Genomic DNA, 24,812 nt, shown 5'->3' on the forward strand with positions numbered 1-24,812 from the left:
TCCCCTGCTTTATGGTCTGTTTGACTCTAAATGGACCATCATTTACTAAATGAACATCATGCTGTATTGAAGAAGACTTGAAACTAGAGATTGAGACCATAAACTAATGTTTACAATGTTTACTGAGGTAATAAATCAAGAGAGAAGTAGAGTCATTTTCTCATAGACTTCTATACAACCAGAGGAGTCGCCCCCTGGTGGACACTAGAGAGAATGCAGCTTTAACACATGAAGCTTTGGCTTCATTTTTCAGAACCAGAGGTTGCTGCCAGATAAAAACAGAGAATAAAATTGATTATCGCCTTTGGGGATGAAGATGTTCTATGTTAATTGTAACTGATCAATAGTTTCTGCTTTCAAAAAGGAGTAAATTATCTCTGATGTGAGGCCTGGTAATCAGTGAAATCCCTGCTGTGGTCCACATGTCTGCTGTTAACTGTAAAATCCATCACACATGCACGTTTGCATGCAAATGCCATCAGACGCATGTAATCAAAAGCTCTCAGAGTGCCAGAGTGAGGTATTAACTCTTCACCTGTGCAAACCGGGATGGCAATTACATTCTCTCATTTATTCAACCGACACGTTGTAAATACGTTCTCTGCAATATTATATTTTCCACGTGAGTGAAACGGACCCCGATCAGAGAAGAGATCTATATTTTTGTATTTATGCTTTTGCTATTTGGAAAGAGATCGCACTGGATTCACTCACTGCGTGCTTCTTAATCTCCCATCTTAGCTCTAAAATAACATTGTAAGTTGTTAAACAAGCTCGTTCCGTTCATGTTGAGGAGATTGGGCTCAGGTGAAGGACAGTGGACAGATAGTAGTTCATGGATAAGTGACTGAAAAAATACTTTACACTTAAAATGGAAATGTGTTGATGTTTTGTAAAAACAGTGATGACGGTACACCACAGTATACGCAGTATTAATAAAGGAATGTTTGTTTACGGCCAGACACCTCGAGGCAAAAACATTGTTTTTCATTCTGGACAAGTTCGGTCTGTTTTGCTTCAATAACACGCCTTCAACAAAACACCCAAAATACACATTCAGCTGATTATTTCACTACTTTGTCTGTTTTCGTCTGTAGATTTCTACTAAATTCAACAAAATGTACCATTACATAATGCCTCACTATCATATTTAAACATTTCAGAGAACTTGTAACACAATAAATAACCCTGTTAGTGTGAGTGATGAAGTGGTGAAGCTTCATGGTGATATCTATGAGTTCATGTGTTAACTCTTCACCTGTAGAGTCTCTAAATGTCTGTAATGAACTAAACGTCTCTTTAAAGGACGTTTTCTCTAAATGAGTTTGTTCTCAGACTCTGATGATAAATCTCCACTTCAGCAGCTCTTACACACACCAAACCTTACACGTTCATTCCTCTCGATGTGCTGAAGGTTCACACAGAGGGGTTAGTTCACACACTAAACATTTGACTCTAATATTAAACTAAAAGACACAGGTTTGTTTGTTTAACCTGGTCTCTGATGCAGCTTTGTCGTCCACTCTGTGGGATCATTTATCTTTTATGGACCGATGCTGTGGGTTTAGACCCCCCCCTACTGGACGTACATTCTTATTACAAAAAAACTATTTATCAGGCAAATGCATCTTCCATTGCACGTGTTTAGCACCAAGTACTGCCTCAAAATGTGTTCAGTCAGCTGTTCACTGTTTCCAGAATGGCATCTATTCAGTGTGAACCGTGTTTCTGAGTAGCAGCAACACAAACCGGTTTATTTTTGCATTAATTATGGTCAGAGTTGAAGTAATTTTGCTCCGGGCGTTCCCCAGACACGGCGTCTGGACGGACGACAACATGGAGCCTCGGAGGCAAAACATGTTTTAATACAAAAGCAAGAAGAATGTTTTGTTTTCCTGCTTTGGGGAAAAGCTCAAACGGAAGCAGCGGAGGATCCGAGGGGATTTTCGGGTTCATAAAACCAAAAGTATCTCTGGTGTGCGACCATGCAGCGCCTTATGGAATAATAAAAGAACCTAAACGATCATTACCAAAACAGCTTGAGGACTTGAAGAAAAAGAAGAGAATGTCACATCCTCACGTGTCTAATGAGATCCCACGAGGATTCTGTCCCCTCAGCAGGACACGTTGACCTTTTTACGTATTCTAAACGCTCTGAAGGACGAGTCTGGCTTCCTGTCTGAACACATTATAATCTCCCACCTTACTATCTGGACTAATTAGCACATGCTATGAAATCAGTGGGAACTCCAGAGGCAAGAATGACAATAATCACTGAAACTTAAATTGAAAAGTTATGAATATTAAACACACACGAGGTGTTGAGATGGTACGAAGGGGTCGTTGATGTTTAGTGTATTTTGCATAAGTTTCTCTCTATTCTTAAGTCCTCTTATGGACGACATCCCATTGAACTTTGGCAGACTTTGATATATTTACATTTAAGAAGCGTAGACTTGTTCGGGTGATTTGCACTTCCTGTTTATTATTCAGCGTTCCACTACTCCTCTAAATTAACTAGTTTATTCATCGTGTTGGTATAAAGTCCTCTTAAAAGTTTGCTCTGATTGAAATTGCCTTTAAAAAGCAAATCATTTAATATCGTCACTACGTCAGGATTCTCAAGGTTTTTGAAACGATTAGGCAAAACGACAAACTCCTGAGGAGGCGGAGCTCTTCATGAAAGTAGAATTCGATAAAACATGTCAGATGTCAGTATGTTTTATTAGACTTTTTGTTTTCCATAGTCCTGCAGTGCTCATAGAGCTTGTATAAAAGCCTTTAATCCCACAAACCCATAAATAAATAGATCAACATTCCCCCGTTACCCACACATTCATTGGTGCTCATCTTCAACAGGAAACCATAGTGGGAAATAAAAAAAAAAAAATCACATTTCAAGTTCAACTTACAGGACGCAGTGGCATGAGCCTCGCCAGAGACTGACGTAAACAGACAGCTTCATTTATCGGAACATAAAGATGATTAGAAATAACCGCTGCAGCGTCGTTATTCTTCTGGAAGCTCGAGGTGTTTAATGGGATGAAAAGTATTCATTTCACCCGACGCATTTCATTAACCGCAGTTCTTCTTCGCTGCAGGGTGCAGCGGTAGCTCCTCTAATTTAATCTTCATTCCATACGTATGAATATATATACACACACGTTCACTCAGAGACACTAATGTATACAAACGTGGAGGCTCGGAGATAATTAAATCTCAGGAAGCGGCAACCTCACAAATCCCACTTTAAAAGTCAATTAACTTGGGAGCGATTATTGTGTCGTAGTAAAACCTCCAGCAGACTTTAAATGAGCCGGCGTCACATAGAGGAGAAGAGAAAAGCTGCTGCAGTATTGCTTTACAGAGACAGTTTCCCACGACACCTTTAATTCAGACCCTCACCTTTATGAAAGAAAACACCTGGGGAAAGATTCTCAGGATCAACGAGACCTCCCGTGTTTCTTTAGCAGGTCACCGTACGGCGTTCACATGAGAGAGATCAGCTTCACAGATCAGAACCTAGTTTTACTGGAGTTTCACTTCGCTTTGACACATTCCAGCTCACTTTGTGCCCACATGAGGTTGGTGGCAGATGAACAAACAAGAAGAGCATGTGACACTGAACACACACACACACACACACACACACACTTGGCCCAGGACACACAATGTCCATTCATTGTTCTCTTCTCATGAACTGAAAGCGTTTTGTTCAGTTCACAGAAGTTCCGCTTCATCCTCGTCATTCTCAGAGCCGGACGGTCCCTGGCGAACTTCCTCGTACCACTTGTTGGTCAAGGTCTTCATCTGGATCCGGCCATGCAACAAGTCCTGTGACACACACACACACACAGACACACACACACACACACACACACAGACACACACACACACACACACACACACACACACACACACACACAGACACACACAGACACACACACACACACACACACACACACACACCAGAATGAATGCATGAAAATACAAAATAACACTTCTTAGAATAAAGTGGCCCTGAAGCTAAATCCAATAACGTTGAGCTCTTAATGTTCTGTTTTTGTAAATGCATCAATTTACATTCATAGTTTTTTGAGTCAGCTGTTTTAATGTGTCTCTCTCTACGACTGTGGCTGTGAATCATAATTACGAAGCTGCTTCACAAGGACGAGATAATAAACTAATGTATAGAGTTTAAAGTATGTTCCCGTGATAATCACACGTTTTACAGGTGAATTTTTGAAGGCAGTGAATAAGAAATGGCGACAGGATATTTATGCTAGATATGCAAACCGATGAATTATGGGGTTTTATTGTTACTTAAACAATGTTTGGAGACCCACCACAATGGGACACCATGCTTTTATTGTGAAGGAGTCGTAGGAAATGCGATGTGTGTGTCACCAAGTGAGTGGTGCTACCAGCAACAACAACTAAAGCGACCAGATATCGAAATTTAATGTTTATAACGTTTCCCTGAACTCAAGAACTCACAAAGCTCAGAGTTTTAAAGGGAGTCTGGTACTGGTAGAGTTTATTGTTGTTACTGTGCTGATTGAGCCACAAACACATTGAATCCACGGCACAGTAATAATGATGATGAGAAGAAGAAGTAAAATAAGAAGAAGGGGGAGCAGAACAATAAGCAGGAAGTGGAGAAGAAGAAGAAGAATCAGAAGAAGAATCAGAAGAAGAATCAGAAGAATAAAAATATAAAAACTGAATAAAAAGGTCCTGTAGCAATTAAACACTGGTGACACTTTGGTATTTCCAGCTGCCATGTCCTAACATTACTCAAATGTTATGTTTGCAGTAAATTAAATCTTAGCCACCACCTAAAAACAGCTCCTGAACGGCTTCAACCCTCTGGGCCTCCCGGATGTCTCTCTTACCTCTTGGGTGAGCCGGCGGGTGAAGAAGGGGTTCAGGTATTTAGCATCGAGCCACATGAAGCCCTTCAGATCTCGTCTCTGGTAGATGTGAGCCTCGTACTCCTCCTCCGTCAGCTCCGATAGGTGCTCCGACTCGATGGTGTTACCCTGGGGGGGGGGGGGGGGGGAGTCAGATGGGTGGACATAAATAAATGAACCGTAACTCAGCGAGCATCTCTGTGATCAGAGTGGTTTTGTTGCGTTTGAGCCGTCACCATTTTCTGCGTCTTGCTGAGATTGATGTCCTTCTTGCTCTTGCGCCGCGACTGGCTTTCCTCGATGTCCATGAGGCGAACGAGCGGCATGGTGCCGCCCCCCATGAGGAGGATGGTGAAGAGGACGATGATGATGGTGGTGGTGCCGATCAGCTGCCGCTTCTCGATGGGCTCCAGGCCCAGATGGAGGCTCAAGGCGTAGGGGATGGCCCCTCGCAAACCTGCCGAGACAAACGGGGAAGACGGAGGAACGGGACCATGAGACGTCTGCATGAAACATCATTCTATACATTTATATAGAATGAATGTAAACGGAAGTCTGGAACCTAGTTTGTTTTAAATGTATAATTTTGCAACTGTTTTTTCTGTTGATTATTTAATAATTTTGTCCAGAAAATGTCAGAAAACCGTGAAAAAGTTCCACTTTACCAATTTCCACCAAATTTTCATTTTGCCATCATATGACAAGAATAACGTTACCGACTTATCGTGCGATATATGGACATTTTATTTTTCATTGTTTTTTTGGTTTTTTTTCACATTTCATTGTCTGAATATGTTGAAAAATGTAAAAGTGAATTGCTCTTTGAAGATACTTCAGGTGTACATATCCTATGAAATAGAAAAGCAACAGCTTTTCACAGTTGAGAAGCTGGAGAAACGTCCTGTTGATCGACTTTAATTCATTGATTTCTTTGAGTTAATCGACGACGTGTTTCGCTCTCGTGGTTGCTGCTTTCACACACACACATACACACAGAGACGTGCTCACTATGTTCGGGGATTGATCTAAAAGCACGGACGCGTTAGACTAAAAGGTTGAGTGTGCCGTCTCACCACTGAACCACATGACGAACATCATTTTGGGCGTGATCTTGTGGTCTCTAAAGAAGTTCAGCAGGAACGTCAGCGGGAAGATGTTCACCGCTCGGCCCAGAAGAACCAGGACCTGCGAGAGAGAAGAACACACGGTCACGGGAACGATCGCCACGAGGTGCATCGACATTCAGATGACAGTTCAAGAAATGCAAGAGCACTTACTATGCACCAGATGACGAAAGAGAATTCAAATTTATGAGGGAAGCTGAAGATGGAGAGACCAAGGAAGGCAAACACACAGGTCTCTGGAGAGGGAATTCAGAAAAATGGTGTTGAGAACTACAACTACCGTCACGCGGTTTCATGCCTCAAGTTGAACTTTACATCTGTGTCGGTCGAAAATGTCACAACATGTTATCCTGTTAGACATTTGTGTGAAATTGTGATGGTTAGCATATTATTTCTAATCTGACCTTCTCAGAAGCCGTCATTGGAAACTGTTTGTAAAAGAGCATGCACTGGTTTTTGTTTTTCTTTGGACATTTGTGCCAAATATGAAGAACATTCCTGACGGACAACCTGGGAAAAGAAAACGGCTAATGAGGTGAAAGACGAAGTGATTCACTGACCGCACATGAAGGCCATCGTGCGCAGCGTCTGCTGCATGAGGATCTGTGTGACGGGAGACAGGTTGTGATGGGTGTAGTGAGACATCACGATGCCCGCAAACAGGATGGACATTATTCCTGGAGGTGGAGAGAAAGCACGGCATTAAAAAAAAAGTCCTTTGAAGTCAAACATCATGGAAGAATGTGTGTGTGTGTGTGTGTGTGTGTGTGTGTGTGTGTGTGTGTGTGTGTGTGTGTGCACACCCACCAGACAGTTTGAGGCCCTCTGCCAGGCCATAGGGAAGGTACGCAAAGATAATCATCATCCCAAACTCCAGCGAAGGAGTCTTCCTCAGATCAAAGTGTTTTAGAAACTAATCAGTGAGTTAGGGAGCTTTAAATGAGATGAATACACACACACATGAGTTTAACTATCACACACACACACACACACAGTCTGGATACAAGCGCTGAGATGAGTCCAGTGAGGGTTCCCAGGGCGGCCGAACCGAAAAACATCTTGAGGAAATAGCCCATCGCTTGCAGAAACGTCATCCAGCCCGTTACCATGGAGTTGTCTGCGCGGGAAAAGCCCTCCGCTGTGCTGAAAGACAAAAAATAAATAAGTTACACACCCGGTGTTGTAATACCTCTATCTGACCCTAGAGGGCAGAAACACTCCACCACAGAATCCAACAAACTGAGTGTGAGAGGCTTTGTGTGCGTGTGTGTGTGTGTGTGTGTGTGTGTGTGTGTGTGTGTGTGTGTGTGTGTGTGTGTGTGTGTGTGTGTGTGTGTGTGTGTGTGTGCAGGGTTTATTATCATGCTGCTAAACAGAGGCCGGCTGCAGAGACTTAACAGGAAACGAACCATGAAGCGGTTCACTGTGACATGTGGACACACACGTCTGAATAAGAGCAGCGTCATTAATGCTCAATAACGAGCGACCACGTCGTCTCACTCGATTCACTCTTTTGACTTTAACATAATCAGGTGAACATGATTTGTAATCATGTTTGCATCCCCAAAAGAAAAAAGCTTGTTTTATAGTTCTTGATGTAGAAAGAACGCAGACACTTTAGAGACCCACATAGACCTGTCGTAGGGGGGACGGGGGACCTTTAGGGGGCGATAGCAGGTCTACAGGAGACGTCAACTGAAACATGAAGATTCAGCTCAGCAGTAAATCACAAATAAAGATCTTTTCATCAATCAATTAACTATGGAAGTATGTGATGCTATCCTCATGCTCACGTGTGTTTCTTAAGTTGTTGAAGCAGTTCTTGGGTTGAGACCGTTTGTTACACAGTTTTAGTGCTAAAGTTAACCATTTGTTATCCTCCAAAATCCCACATGAGGAGACCAAGACCACGAGGAACACCGTAGTAAAACCCACGCTGTGATTAGGTTTGTACTTCTTGACATTTGGAGATTTCATTTGAAGACGTGCACTTTTCCGTGATTGGATTTGCGAGCACTTGTGTTGTGTAAGCCGCTCAGAAACCCCTCGCTGTGAACAACCCGAGGACAGCTATAAACCCTCCGAACGCCCTCGGCCTCCAGTTCTCTGTTGTTGAGTTTCGTGCGATTATGCCGGAGGAGGTCACAACAGGTTGTTTCAATACAGTGAAGTTTCAAAAACATGGTCTCACCACAATAAAATGACTACTGTGTGAACTCTCACCATCACACATTCACACCATCGGGCTCAGCTTTACAGTCGTCTCTATGCATGCGATCTATGCAATTACACGACTGTTTAGGGACCAGTACATGCAAAAATAGAAAAGTAGAATAGGAGAAAATAACACATTTAAACTGCATGTGACGTATAAAGTAAAGTATGTCTGTAAAGGGCTGACTCGTGGGTTTCTGCAGAGCCTGTTTTCATTCATACATCTTGAGGTGAGAGGTCAAAGCAACCTTTAGAAAATAAAGCGCTATCCAGCCTCCTTCACAACTAGCGTGACATGACAGGTACCAATGGATTCATTAGGTCGTCTTGCTTCATTTGACACCAGTACCGTCACTGTAGCTTTAAGACCGAGCCCACTGCAGCCTCTTAAAGGCCGAATGCTGCAGGGTTAACCACTTTTTTTTTACAATAACAGTCATCCAGACAAACAGCAGCGTAGCTAATAATCTGATTTGAATCCGATAAACAAGCTCCCAGAGGCATTAGCTGCGTGGCTGTTTCAAACAACTGCAGAGCAGCTTTCCAAGAAAAGCCCGCCTGTGAGGTGCTAACAACAAGCGAGCTGCCAGCGCCGCTCGGGCCGCTCCATTATTCATGCGGTCGCTTTACTCCACGGGGTCCAAGCGCAGACACTTGAGATCACTTTGCACATTTAGCCGTTTGTGAGCGGGAGAGAGATAAGGCGGCGCTACGGTGAGCACAGAGGCGGCAGATAAGATGACGCTGGTGCAGACAAACAAGGGGAACCTGCCAACTTCTCCGTTTCCGTCAAACTTGTCCGTCGAGATCTAGTGTGTGTGTGTGTGTGTGTGTGTTAGTGGCCGTTTGTTGATAGAGGACCATCTTGATAAACAATTCTAAAGGCGTGATACTCTCCATAGACCGTACAGTACGTTTTTGTCACACCCTCACATTACTGACACAGATGTGAACATAGTGCTCTAGATACCACGATGTTCATGTCTTGTTGTTTCTCCGGCTCCAGATGTTTATGTTTTGTGTTGTATTTGTTGTTTTAACGGCCTCGAGCTGAAACACAAACTAACTCCGACACATTTACAGGGCCGTTGATCATTGAGAAATAAAATGAATTAAAATGTTCCTCCGCTGTTAATGACATCCACATTTTTTCAGATAGCGTATTTGGAGTCGCAGCTTTTAGGTTTCACATTCAGCCGATTCTGATTGAAATGTTCCCACATCCTCTGCGTTAGACACCGCGGCTGTGCCGCCACGTTCAAGTCTGAGGTGAGGAAATAGGTCACCGGGTGTCTACTCCTACTCACTTCCTGCACAACGAGCAGGTGGGGGTTCAAAGGTTGGAAGATGCCGCACTACACCCATGCATGACATTTACAATGCTGAGGAGTCGATGCGTCACTGTGTGTGTGTGTGTGTGCGTGTGTGTGTGTGAGGACGATTAAAGCACAAGGTGAATTAAAAAATGAACCGCTAAACCTGCCGGCGGGAGTGAAAAGCATGTTTTCTTTAAACAACCGCCAAAACTACACCGTTTATCAGAGCCACGAGCTGTGAAAACCGTCATCATCATCAGATTTTCATCTTTCCGACGGTCCTTGAACACTTCATGTGCGACGAATGCTTCCGTCAGAAAAAAAACACCAAAACGAAGTTTAAAATTGTGATATTTCATCAAACACTTATTTTTTCAACATGTCTCATTTGAATTCTAAAGCTCTGAATAAACATTTTGCTTTAACCAGATTCTGTAAAAAATATTAAATTCTGAACTCTTCAACGCAACTATGAAGTCACGTGGAGCCTCCATTTTCTTTTTCTTATTTATGATTTTTGGCATTATCACAGTGTTTAACTGCAGGACGTCTTACTTGGTGAGGACGATGGAGACGGCGTCGTTGAGGATGCTCTCGCCGAACACCAGCATGTTGAGGACCGGGTCCACGTTGAGGGCGTTGAAGATGGCGATGGTGGCCACGGGGTCCACCGCCGAGATCAGAGAGCCAAAGGCGAAGCTACAGCAACCGAGAGAAAACAAGTTACAGAGTAGTCGGGAGACCCCGTCACAGGCATTAACATACTAAAAATAATAATAAAAATCTGGCCAACAAAGGGACGCAACACAGCTAATTAGTACAAGGTCAGAGGGAGGCAGACAGGAAATGAGTCACAAACAAAGAAGCATTGTTAGCTTAGAGCATCATTTAGGGAGATCTATAAATAACTTTATTTCAGTGTATAATCAGTTACTTTAGAACGAGCTGTTTCTTTCTACACAGGGAGCGGTTTCAGTTCCTACGGTAGCCCAGAGCGGACAAACCCAACACACGGCTCCAGACGGGGACATGGTGTCGTCATGGTTTTCCACCGTCGACACCACTAGATGTCGCCAAATCCTCCACCTTTAATGATCGCCATGAGCTGATTTTGAGAATGCATAATATTACGAATATTTGGTAAAAATTACACAATGAATTCAAGTGTCCTGGGGGGTAAAAGACCGTCTGGGAATTTTTGGATTAAATGAGTGTCTACATACAGTAGTTGTTCCAAGAAAGAAAGAAAGAAGAAAACAGCTACGTTTTGGGACTTCCCCACCAAAATCTAATCAATTCTCTCTGTTGACTCAACGCCTGAATGTCATTAAAATCTGTTGAGCAGCTTCCAAGATATCCTGCTAACTAAACACAAACAGAGATAGGGAACAGGAAACGCATCCTCATCTGTGAGGGAAATGAACAGGCAGAAGCCTGGCTTGTATAAAAGACACACGCACACACGCACGCACACACACACACACACACACACACACACACACACACACACACACACACACACACACACACACACTCTGTAAAAACTCATGAGCGTGGAGCTGCATGGTGTTTCATCTCTGGCAGCCGGATCATCCGATTGTCTGGAACTCGTTATCAGCTCAACTCTTAACTTTGGCTCCTAAAGTCGACCGACATCATTTTGGATAAAAGATTGTTTTTAATGCTAGTTAGAGTGGAACACTAATACTCACCTATCAGTCATAGACATCTTATAGATCACATCAGCCTGAGGAACATAAAAACACACACACTGCGTTACGCTGTTAGGAGCTGAAACAAATGCCATTTAACACAACGCTCCATATTAACGAGCTGTTCCAGGAAAATACAAAGAGTGAGTCTGAAAATGTTTGATCGAGTTGACACTCTTTCTCTGAACGGCCCCTGGCGGATACTGTTACGATCCTCACCTGCCCCAGGAAATAGATACCTCCTCCCACTATGAAGGCGGAGATGGTCGTGCCGATCACAGCGAAGAGGGTAATGGAGCCGATGTTCTGGAAGAAGTTACCCTGAACACACATGAACGCACGGCCTGTGAGCACTCACGGAGGGTTTAGCAGCGTGACATGTGAAGTTTGCACGTGTGTTACGTAACATTAGGTGGCGAGAACGTCAACGAAAGAGCAAAGCACGGTGCAGGTACGGAGAAATTATTCATCATTTCACTGTGAGCAGTGGAGCAGAATAAATCTATAAATAATACAAAATGTTACAAGCCCATTCATTTCAAACCTCAGTTATGCTAATGTGTGACCGCACAGGAAGAGCATAACTGACAGAGCAGAGCTGCTTCGGGGACGTTAGCGTGCTGCGTTGGGTTTTTGCGCCCTCAGACCACAGACTGTATCTAAGGAGTGGACGTGGTCATCGGGACGTCTCCCATTGGTTTGTGGACTGATGTCGTGAAGCCTCGAGTTCGGCGTTTTGGCCGTCGCCATCTTGGAGTTTTTGCAACCATTGCATGGAAGAGACCATATTTTAAACGACGGAGGAATGTGACGTAGAGACGCCGTATACGTCTCTGGTAGAGACCTGTCAATCACCGTGTAGCCCCGCCCTAAAGCATCCCCTGCTTTATGGTCTGTTTGACTCTAAATGGACCATCATGTACTAAATGAACATCATGCTGTATTGAAGAAGACTCGAAACTAGAGATTGAGACCATAAACTCATGTTTACAATGTTTACTGAGGTAATAAATCAAGAGAGAAGTAGAGTCATTTTCTCATAGACTTCTATACAACCAGAGGAGTCGCCCCCTGGTGGACACTAGAGAGAATGCAGGTTGAACACATGAAGCATCGGATTCACTTTTTAGAATCCTCAAACCCGTTGTCGTTGTAGAACGTGCCGCATGTCAAGTGACGGGGAACAACCAATCACAGCCGGCAGATATCTTTTACTTCCTCCCGTTAATGTACGTCTACAGTACATAGACGGGGACGTTAATGGATTTAGTGCAGGGCTACACAGAGCGTTACGATCCGTCCCACTCTCTCTGTTCAATGACGTCACAACGTCCGGTTGAAAGGTCAGCCGACCTAAAGATGACGAATCGAGCAGTAAAGCTACCGTGATGAATTCACCGGTGCCGGAAATCCATTTATTTTGTTCTAGTTCCAGTTTGATTAATTTACTGCTATATTATTGCAACTTTTCCACGTTTTCAGAACGCAACATCTCAACAGCCCCTTTAGCTCTCATGCTTTCATGTTGTAGCCGATCAGGCTCGTCTTAATCTACTGTCAAAACAATACAAATACAAAAGAAAGTTGAGGCATATTATTCATTTGTAATTTCATATTGTGGCTAACATTCTTGCTCTGTACATTTGGATATTTTGTTCACTGTTTTTTAACTAAATTTGCAGAAAGAAAAAATAGAAATATGTTTTCATAGTTGTGCTGTTTGCCCTTTTGAGTGCGTCACATTCATAATGTGTCCAGCCTTATCTTAAATCTTGAGCCGTGCAAATTCAGCTTCATGCAAACACACACACACACACAATCTCTCATACACACACAATCTCTCATACACACACACACACACACAGTGTGCCGTACCTTGTGTAAAGAGTATCCAGATTCAAAGATAATGGGCGGCAGGAGCAGAAGGAAGAACATGTTGGGTCGGAACATTTCCTCCTCCTGTTTAGAGACAGAGACAAAGTTACATACAATCCAAACATGTAGCGGTGCTAAGCTAACAGTCATGTGATGCTAATCTTGGCTTGGAGCTGCACTCTGACTTACAGTAGCAACATGTCATTACAAAGCACAGGCGACGGGAAACGTAATTGAACGAATTACAATTATTTGTTTGACACATTCATCTGGCAACGAGCCCACGATGCTAATCAGCACCGTTACAAATTATGTGTGTGACTGAATGATATAAAAAATTTTTTTTAAAACACGCGCTCGTGATTATTACGCAATCCTCAGCGAATATTCTCTTCTTACTCGTCCGACTGATGAAGGCCGGGTCAGTGACCGTCAGCTGACTTCATACTTCGTCATGGGAGACGGGGAGGAGGTGACGAGGGAGGCCGTGAGCTGTTACTAACAGCCCTTCATCTGACAACACTCATTTGGATGCTGACTTCAGGATGCCAAACACACACACACACACACACACACAGTCATCAGGTGCTCATCAGGGGGAATGCCCGCCTGCCAGCCAATTCATGCATTCAAACACAAACAGTTAAAGGACACGTGGATACATATATATGCTTTTTTTTTTTTTATCTCTGCGTCTCTCTCTCACTCACACACACACACACACACACACACACACACACACACACACACACACACACACACACACACACACACACACACACACACACACACACACACACACACACACACACACACACACACGTGTATCCCAGTGACCATAGCTCTCTGATTATTTCAGCGATATAATGAAATCATTGTTGCTTCTCAGCTAAATGGGCCAGCCTCCAAGATCAGGCGTAGGCATCATGTGCCCATGCTTTACGCTCCGGCTGCCAATGTGCACGATGCGCCCATGTGTTCTACTACAAGCCATAATGTGTGTGTGTGTGTGTGTGTGTGTGTGTGTTCTGTGCATAATGCACGGCAGTAATGTAAAAGTCAGTATACGGCATGCATTCGTGGATGTTCACAGAGAAGATCTATTTCCGGGCCATGTTGGCGCTGCATTGATGTCCGTCAGAAACATGGAAGAGGAAAAAGTCCATATTTACTGCATCCGGTCAACAGTCTCCCTCATTGTGTTCTGGGGGCCGGTCCTGCCAGCTGGTGGAGCCCGACTCTCCACCACCAGCTGATTGACATAGAGACACAGAGCGCAATGAAGTCCCGCCCCCACGCGCTCATTCCCACATTGAATGGCCAATATTTGACGACACAGTGTGACTGGTGACATTAACTGCAGCGCTGGCAATCAGTTATCAAACACATGATCACATGACGAGCTGTAATCTTCTGCATTTACAATGTTGTTTTCTCTCATCTGACCAATTATTCAGGGCTACGACTTAAAGCAGCACGATGTGATTGTTAAATGAATGAGACAATACCACAGCACCTTTTTAATTAAAGACGATATAAACCACGTTCAGCTGTCGAGATGATAACTTTGCCTTTAATGACACATTTGATGACACCAAACCTCACTCGTCACACTTTTATCAGCGATGAATTACGGTGATATTTTAAAGAAGCATGCAAATTCATCTTCTTTGAAACAATTCAGTGTCAAGTAAACAGTTTGTCTCCGATTCAGGTGTTTTGCACATAAGCTTTTCCACGTTACACAACCTGCCCCCTTATCTATGTTCTCACAGCTGCAACCTCCGCTCTAGCAGACAAATGATGTTCGTCATCTCCAGCATCCACAACGCTTTTTGGTGAAAGCGCTATTTTAAGTTTCTGGACCCTGATGTTGGTGTGAGCTACAGAGACATTATAAACTAAAACAGCATTAAGGATCATTGAACGTATACTTGTCCTAACATGGGAGGACAATTCTTTGATTTATGCAATTTGCATTTTTTCTTAGAACCTGTGTGAAATCTTTATGTTTCTATGTTGTTCTTAACTTTTCCACAGTTTTATTTTTAAGTCTGTTTTCTGTGTTTTTTTTATGTACGCTGCCATCTTGACCAGCACCCACTTGCAAATCAGATGTAAAACCTCCATGGAATACGATGGATAAATAAAGGTTAAATAAATACAATCAAGCTCTTAAAAAGAGGCCAGCCACAGTGGATAGTCTATACAGCCTGTATGCTGCAGTAATAAAGCTATGCTCCTGTTTACTTTGTCCTATTATGCATTCAAATTTCAGGAAAAGTAGGCCGAGCAAGGACACCACCACTTTCTTTCTCTGACATTTCTCTCTGGCAGACTTCCACCCTTCGGGGCAGGTGAAAGGTCAGAAATGAAAATTAACACCCGAGACTCAAGAAGGAATTCCGTGCGAGCACTAGAATCTACAGCCGTGCTCCTGCATGCACGCACCGATGTTTCCCTTCCACAGACGAGGACGTCTGCTGGAGCGACCGAGCGTGCACACACACACTTTGCATATATGCACATCAACACTAAGCAAAATGCCTGCAACCTAGTGCTTTGCATTATGTGCCGAGTAGGGCTCTGATTAAGGGTTTAAATGATTGTGTGACGCATCTGTTCATCACTTCTTTGATTAACTGATTAATCATTCAGTTATTAAAACGTCCGATACTATTTCCCAGAGCCCCGAGGTGACGTCTTTAAGGTTCAAACCCCAAAGATATTCAATTTACAATGAAAGAAAACCATTTCAGCAAATGTTTGGGATCTTTGCTCGGTAAATGACTCAAATTATGAATCAAATAACAAAACGGTTGGTTGATTTAATTACCGGTGTTTATTGCCGACTAGATTTTAGGTCAGAATGCAGTAGGTTGACCTCATCCTGAAACCCGCGAGGAAAGACGCGGCCTACGGAGGCGTGAAGACATTTCAGAAACACTTGAGATTGATAGACAGCAGAGAAATACATATGTTGTACGAGCAGCAAAGATGAAACGGATAAAAAAAGAAAATAACGGAGAACAGAGGACGGGCACACCGTGGGGGGGGGGGGGGGGGGGGGGGGGGGGGGGGGGGGGGGGAGTGCTGAGACAGAGCTTGAACTAAATGAGAAAAGATGAATGCCAAAGATGAAGGGAGCCGCGGTTAAAAAAGAGGGCCGAGAGACAGAGGGGGAGAAGAAATACGAGCGGGAAACGACGGAGAGACCTTCGCTCAGAATACGAGCTCCCCGGAGGCTCGGCTTTGGCACACAGCGACGTCCCCACACGGGAGAGAGCAAAGAGGCCCCTGAAACCACAATTAAAGCTCTTCTCCTCGTGTCACTCTCTCCACGGCGAAGGGAGACATCTATTAAAAGCATGTGCTGCCCTTTGGGGCTTAAAACACACCACTGCAGCCGGCGAGGAGAAACGAGGCGACGTCATACAGTGCAGAGAGAAAAAACCAAATTACGATATTCCGTGCACCGCAGATGCTAATATATCCACCGATGTGTCTCTCTCTTGCTGCTAGCGTGTTACTTCATAGCCAGCGTGCTATTTCAATGTGTGTCAGAGCACAGGGGAGAGATGGGCAGATGAGAGGGGAAGGAAAGGAAGAGCAGTGAACGCTACCAGAAAAGCTTCTTCTTCATCTCATGTTGCTGGATTTGTAGGCAGAGGACCGGAGATATAGATATAGAGGGGCTAAAAAAAAAAAGCAAAGACGGCAGATTGGTGGTGAAAGGCGCCAGTGATGACAGGATGCTGCTGCTGCCTGAGGGGGTTGTTTGTTACGACCCGTGGTGGTATTCGGGGGCCCGTTCCCTGAGGGCTTGCTAGATTAACCAAGTGGGACACATGCTAGGAGGAGGAGATGGCGCCAGCACTCGAGGTCTGCTTACGAGCGTGAAACGAGCTAGTGATTGTGGTGGCAAAACATGGAGCTGAGAGTAAGTGCACTGTATGCACAGTTCAAAAGAGCTGAAAAAAACTGATGCTGACAGAATCACCGTTTAGCCGACGGCTGTAACTAACTCAACAGGTTACGCGGTGCATCCTGCTCTTAGGGGCTCTCTCTCTCCAAAACAAATAGGTCAGACATAATGGAGTTGCATCACGGGCCGGGGTTCTTTTTGTAGTCTCCGACGGCCTGAGCACTTAGCATATCCACGCTCCTGCAAAAAGAAGCTGCTGCACATCACGGTGGGCCTTCACGAGGCCCTGATCGGACTGAGCGTGCTGCGTTTCTTGTATTCGTTTTCAATGAGAGTCAAGCGTTTTTGCGCTCTGCTTTTGTTTGTTGTGGAGAGTCTCGTGTTTGAACCACAGACTGTACATAAGAAGTGGACGTAGTCTGCGTGACGTCACCCACTGGTTCGTGGAGGCTCGAGTTTGGCGTTTTGGCCGTCACCATCTTGGCTTTTTGCAACCAGTGAACAGGAAGCGACCATATTTGGACCGAGGAGGAGTGACGTAGAGACGCCGTATACGGCTCTGGTAGAGACCTGTCAATCACAGTGTAGCCCCGCCCTAAAGCATCCCCTGCTTTATGGTCTGTGTGACTCTAAATGGACCATCATGTACTAAATGAACATCATGCTGTATTGAAGAAGACTTGAAACTAGAGATTGAGACCATAAACTCATGTTTACAATGTTTACTGAGGTAATAAATCAAGAGAGAAGTAGAGTCATTTTCTCATAGACTTCTATACAACCAGAGGAGTCGCCCCCTGGTGGACATTAGAGAGAATGCAGCTTTAAGACAATTCAACATTGGCTTCACTGTTCAGAATCCAGACGTTGCGGCTTGGTTTTCCCGCTCTATGCGCCTCGCGTTTTTGCAGGAGGGAGTGGTGCGTTTGATTGTCGCTGGAAACAAATGCACATGGTTCACTGTTCATGCACAGCATCAGATAAAAGGATTGTCATTCTAAAAATGAAGGTTTTTGCAGATGCGCACAGCAAATGGTAATGTACGGTATAGACTTAAAACCAGCACGTCATCCGGGTCACTCCTGGGAACGAGTAGTGATCAGTAGTGTGAAGAGGTAGACTGGGCTCCTTTAACAGTGATGACAACAGGTATACACTATATGTAGCAGGTCTACCTGGTGTGCACACACACACACACACACACACACACACACACAGAGGGGGTGATCTAGAGATTCACAGGACAGAGGGGAGAGGGGCTCCGGTTACTAGTAGTGCCGATGACTCAGCAACACCCGGGGGGCCCCCAGGATAAAAAACAATGGGCCCCAGTGTGCAAGAAACATTGACACAACCTGTCCTCTTTTCTGCCCCCCCCCCTCCCCTCCCCTCCCTCACTATGCATCTACATCTCTTGTTCATTCGTTCTCTCACTCGCTGGCAGAGAACAAGGAATGTTAATTAAAGGCTGTGAGAACCGAGAGGAGAGGAAACAGGAGGGCTCATAGGGACACAGGGGGGGGACGATAGATAGTTATTATGGGAAGGTAACAGCGTGGAGATGGGAGATGAAATTTGTGACAAAAAAACAGAGGCCAGGAAATTAACAAGAAAAAAAAAAGAGATGGAATTCTACAGCCCAGAGACGGTAGAGGGTTATTGTGTTGGGGGTGGGTGGGGAGTTCCTGTATAATGTGGGACGTTGCATCATATTAGAACTAGGAGAGGTGCATTATGTTTTCAATAAGCAAAAACACGTGTGTCCCCACCCTGTAAATTGCAGTTGACGTGAAGAATGCAGTGGGTGCAGCTTCATGGATTTGACTCGTATTGCATGTTTTGTGTGTTTTGTCTGCGTGTGTGTGTGACGTGTGGAGGAATGTGGCTGCGTTGCCTCGTGCTAAACCAATTAAAGCAAACTAAGCAGCATTAATTGTGTGTTAATAGAGCGCTGCAGGAATGAGTCCAAATACCCACATATGAGCATTTTTTGCACCTTTCCGTTCCCTCGGTGGGTTTTTGGTGAGATGCCTGAAAGCAGGTCTGTGTTCAGACTTTAACCATTTCTTCTACGATATGAAATCCGTCTGATGAGTTTAAAAGCTTCTATGCGTCTTAAAAAAAGTCTAAATGAGACTAAGCGTCCTCCTTTATCTTAGTGGTGGAGACGTGAGGTCATGTGACCGTGGTGGAGCTCCTTTTTACACTTCAAACATCAGAAAAGTGGAGTTCATTTGTGAAATCTTTTAAGTGTCATAAACGCTTGTTTGCCACAGAGGTTATTTTCTGGATTAACTAGTGCGTAGTACTTCCTGTTGGCCCTCAAACATACGTCAACCCTGCGGCCTCCTATTGTCGCCACAAAGAGCAGCGAGGCAGGGTGTGAACATGGAGTCATACTATACCTTCCAGTTGGCCAGTTCCTGGAACTCGATGATCTTTATAAAGCCTCCCATTAGGATCCCTGGAGAGAGCAAGCAGAAACGAAAAAACAATACCTCTGTTTAAATATTTTACTACCTCGTATGAACATTTCAATACAGCCAGAATACAGATGGAGTGCAAAGAGCTATTTTGGTGGTTAAAACAAATGGACGCCTGGCAAATGTCCAAAGGGAAGAGTGTAAACTGGGTGTTTGAGAGAGTCCCCATTGGCCTTTTTGGCTCTCTTGTTCCACAGCTCAGCAGAACACTCATTAAAACGAGCGAGGAAAACACAAAAGATGCAGAGAAAGACGGAGATTAGACGGGAAAAATAAATCAAGCAGAAGCGTCAAAGCATCGCGCAGGACTCAGATGTACGGGCAGATAGAGAGGCGATAGCATAGGGTAGAAAAACCACACAACGAGAGAGGAAGCGACGAGGAAGGAAGAGCGGTCCTTCCTGATCTGTAAGCAGAGTTGTTATCGCTGTTCAGCAGTCTCCAAAACACTGAGACGAGCCGGGTCTCACACGCAGCCTGAGGAACGAGGCCTTCAGGGTCCAGACAGGGTGGAGAGAACGGAGCCGCACAAAGAGGAGACAATGGAAGTAGTAGAGGAAGTAGAATTAACCTAAAGTGACCTCACAGGAGAGGAAGTAGAATTAACCTCAAGTGTCCTCACACGAGAATCACTCTTGGACACAGCTGCCATTGATACCGTTGGGTTTGGACACATGTTTGACTGAATATCATTTAGTTCTGTAAACTTACAGAGATCGAGATGTTTAATTCACTGCTGGACGCACTTTGGAAATAATGTTAAAAAGTTCTAAAACACAAGTGCGAGTGGCCGAGGTTAAAGATGTGAACTCATGAGAACGGGCATCAAGTTCAGTATTCATAAGAGCTCTGAAAACACTCACGAATCAGCCTCAACGTTTGTTTCCTGCACTCAGACCGTCTGAGCCTTTAAAAAGAAACAGGATTTCCTAGAAAGCTCTTTCACACACGTTTGGTTTATTTAGCTTCAATAACACGTCTTCTTTCAGACTCGCGGAAGAAAACGTACTAAATAAACATTCAGGGTTTGTTCGTTTCACGACTTTGTCCGTTTACGTCTGTAGTTTTGTCTTCAATTCACCAAAAGTAAACTTTACATAATGCCTCATTTGCAAATTTGAACATAACATTTCAGAAAGCTTAAATTAAATACAATACATAATCCTCTTACTGTGAGTGATGAAGTGGTGAAGCTTCATGGTGATATCTATGAGTTCATGTGTTGACCCTCTTCACCTGTAGAGTCTCTAAATGTCTGTAATGAACTAAACGTCTCTTTAAAGGACGTTTTCTCTGAATGAGTTTGTTCTCAGACTCTGATGATAAATCTCCTCTTCAGCAGCTCTTACACACACCAAACTTTACACTTTCATTCCTCTCTATGTGCTGAAGGTTCACACAGAGGTTAGTTCACACAGCGTACATGTATGGAGTCACACAAAGAGATACCCAGAGTTCTCTCAGTAATATGTCAACAAAATGAAACAAAGATTTTGAACCCGTCTTTATCCAGCGTTCACATGTCTGTCTGGTAATGTATGAAGGTGATATCTATTAGCTCCATGTGTTACCCTCTTCACCTGCCATGTCTCCCTTTAAATACAGAAACGTGTGCAGAGCAGCTTGTTACATAAGAAGAACTCACCAAGAGACACGACCGCCACGCTCTCCGGAAGAAAATGCAGTTTGAACTTGATAAGCAGGTGCACCAATATGATGCAGATACCTGGGGTGAGAGGGGGGGCAAAGGAAAACTGAATGAATATTTAGGACAAATACATCTCAAACATCACGTCACATGAACTCAGATCAGCCCAGAAATAGCCCTCACATCAAACAGCGTTAAGATCCTTTCTCTGGCTGCGTTCCTTGACACAGACCACTGTAGACAGAACAGGGATGTCTATGAGAAACCATACAGCTGTGACTTCGCTCCCTCTCACTGGAGGACTAACTGGATACACATCACATCAGTCTATGAAAGTATTTTATGCAAATTTGTAAAAAATTACACTTGCTTGACATAAATACGACTACAAAGCAGCTCCCTGACATTTAAAATTGTACTTCTGAGACGGTAGAATAAAGATAATGGCCGCCAATTAAAACATGCCATGCAGCTGTGACAGTACAACGGGCCGTGTTGTACATCAATGTGCTGAATCAGTGCATACACATATTAGCATAATCATGATGACAAACCCCAAGGCCACAATAAAGAAAAGTAAATGGCAATTTAAACATACGGCAGAAATGCAGCGCAGCAAATGAGAGGAGTCTGACGACACAGTGTAGGCAACACTAAAGCCAGCTGTGAAATTAATAAAAGAACTAATTAAAGCACATAATGTTAATATGGTTTTCCCAGAAGTTCTACTAAGGATTAATGTGCGGTTTCTACATTGTTCTCTGCGGTGGCCTCTTGTTTATTGATCTCCACCATCTCAGCCAAACCACTGATGAGATGGTATTAAAGTAACTGTGAGGAACCTTTAACTGGTTATGAACCAGTCTCAGTGTAGTCCTGATCCTCTATCAGACCTCCATCAGTAAAGAGACCATCAGAGAGAAGATGGTCTATTTCTATAGAGTTATTCTTAAAGCTCGTCATCGGAGCCACCGGGTCGGATTCTGGTGAAACCAGATGACATCATGCAGGTTCACCAGAAACTCCTTCAGCTCAGACCCAGATCCTCCATCAGAGACCGGCCCACCGTGGACAGACCCAGATCCTCTAGCAGAGACCGGCCCACCGTGGACAGACCCAGATCCGGCTTCACCTGCAGCCTTGGACCTGCAGTCGGAGCTCTGGAGGGAGGAGGAGAGCTCAGCTCCCACCACGCTGCTGGAGACCCAGGACGTATTGCTGGACCCGCTGGAGGGAAGGGAGGCACGGGAGAACCGGAACCAGGACTGAGAGGGGCAGACTATCAGACCCTGCTGCAGTAAAATGAGAGGTTTTCTAAAGGGACCCTGGTGCTCAGGAACAACACCGCTTCCTCAGGGACCGCCAGAATCCACACTGAATGAATGTTCTTTTAGAAGACAAATTATAATTTTCTGCATGTTGTGCTTTTTTTTGGTAACCAATCAAATGTTTGCTACGTTAAACCCTTTGGGTCAAAACGAAGTAACGTGGTTACGCGTCTACAAAGTGAATGAGTCTAATTGGCAACCTTATGCATGATTTATGCCGCGTCCTCGGTACAAACCCTCACAGTGGTCAACATGTGACTTAACCTGCTGTGAACCAAAGTGCATAATGGACACTTTGTGTCTCAAGAAGCTCTTCGTGACCCGACACATACTGTATTAATGTGAAGCCACATCCTTTCCTTTATCCACTTCCCTCCTCCTGAATCCACACAGCGGATGTGATGTCCCACTAGAGTGGCTGTGCATTTGCCCTCCATTATGAGCTGTTTGTGGTCTAACTTATCCATAATGCGTGAAACACAGCAGAGAGAGAGAGAGAGAGAGAGAACCAACCAATAACAAGCAGGCTGAAGAAGATGGTCAGCCCGCTGGACTGCTCTTCTTCCTGGGCCTTGACCCCCGTCTGCACGGGCAGAATGGGCTTGGCGGTCGGCGGCGCGGGCTTGGCGGCGGGTGCGGTAGAGCGGAGGGTCTCGTTGGTCGAGGTGTCCGTGTCGTTGGACTTGCTGCAAGGAGAGACAGCCATGAGGAAGAAGCACGTTGACGCGATGCCATGCAGTCAATCGAGATGTATGGACGTAAAAGACACAGCTCTGGATTCAATACACACCACAAATCACTGAATCCACATCATTCAAATCACGTTATTTCAAAGTTATTTGATAAATTGGAGAGCGCAGAATTCCCTTATTTTACACCTAACCACTCCTCAAGCCTTTTATATCAATACAAAGGTAAATATAGTGTAAGACAGTAACGGTTGGATGTCACAAAACCTTCATTTTAACCTCACTTACTTTAATCTTAAGGGCTAGAACCCCTGACTACACTAGAGAGACTCAAATTAAAGATTTAAATAAGTAAAAAATCCACAATAACTAAAATATTATAAATACAGACAGAATAATTGTAGTATACCTGGCAGTTATTATACCCTTTTTTAACCACCTTGCTGTACCATTTAAAGCAATGTTGCCGGTTCACTTAGCAACGTGTCTTTCTGTTGCTAGTTAGCTAGCTTGCTAGTACATTGGCTATTTGAATATTTTGGATACATATCGATATTTGTCTCAACACACCCGACAGACTGTCCCTCCTTCTTATGGTCCATTGAGTCGTGTCCATCTTCCTTGTCCTGTGTTGTCACAGTTTGCTGGTGTTGTAGTGGAGCAACCTTATGGTTCACGTCTCCTCCGTCCTCGTCTCTCTCACGTAGCTCCAACGGCTTGACGCATTTATTTAGGAGTAACAGCAACAAGGAAAGCAACAACACATTACGGTGAACGCCTCTCATTCTCGAAAGCGGTGCATTTACACGCAAAAAAGCGACGCTTTGTAGTTAAAAACAGACTGGAAGTTCCATGTCGACAGCGCTATGTGTCTGTTGACATCGCTACTTCCACTTCCTGGTTGAAGACAGTTTAGCTGGGAATTGTAGTCTTTTACGTTGCACGGATGACAAAGCAGAACCGCAAGGGAACAAAAGAAAGCAGGTTGATACTACTACTGCCAAACACATGTATACGTTGTCCGTCATAGAGGGTATGATTTCACTATTAATTGTTTAAATAAAGTGTCAATGCGTTGCAGTAATCCTTGTGGACTCAATTACCCATGAGCCATTGTTATGTCGCGTGTCCACCTGCTATTTTATGGGTACTGTGGTTTTAATGAAGGCTGCGCTAGCTGCAAATTACCTGCAGATGTAGGAAACACAAACACTTGTCACCCTGTGATGAGTAGATGGGTGCAAATTAAGATGAATAGAGAGATATTTCATATTAGTGGGAGAGTACAAGTGTGTATACCTTAACTATTACATATTCATTGTATGATTATGCATTAATGAGTAGGTCTATACTGCACGATCAAAATCATACACTTATAGGCCTATTCAGTGGTGGCCATATACAGTATATATATATATATATATATATATATATATATATATATATATATTTAGGGCCTACCTTAGCTTCGGCATTGATCACATTGCTTCATAAATGTCAAACAAAACTGCAAAAAAAAATCCTATATACATGTTATGAATAAATTAAAAATGACAGTTAGGGTTCAGGTTTGTTGTTGTAACAG

At 44.0% G+C, this 24,812-nt stretch overlaps 1 protein-coding gene across 1 annotated transcript; it reads right to left on the reverse strand.

Annotated features, from left to right (window-relative positions):
• Positions 1-2,705: 2,705 nt before the first annotated feature.
• Positions 2,706-24,110, reverse strand: slc9a8 (solute carrier family 9 member 8). Its single transcript, XM_079177365.1, has 16 exons — positions 23,798-24,110; positions 23,052-23,224; positions 21,208-21,288; positions 19,485-19,543; positions 13,155-13,238; positions 11,499-11,600; positions 11,280-11,314; positions 10,123-10,266; positions 7,042-7,180; positions 6,845-6,950; positions 6,598-6,714; positions 6,191-6,273; positions 5,987-6,098; positions 5,150-5,370; positions 4,896-5,042; positions 2,706-3,834 (listed from the first exon to the last, which is right to left on the reverse strand). The coding sequence occupies exons 1-16, from the start codon at positions 24,010-24,012 to the stop codon at positions 3,721-3,723; spliced, it is 1,932 nt and encodes a 643-aa protein (XP_079033491.1). The 5' UTR covers positions 24,013-24,110; the 3' UTR covers positions 2,706-3,720.
• Positions 24,111-24,812: the final 702 nt, after the last annotated feature.

This window comes from Pholis gunnellus (genome assembly GCF_910591455.1).
Source record: "Pholis gunnellus genome assembly, chromosome: 2".
Lineage (NCBI taxonomy): Eukaryota > Metazoa > Chordata > Actinopteri > Perciformes > Pholidae > Pholis > Pholis gunnellus.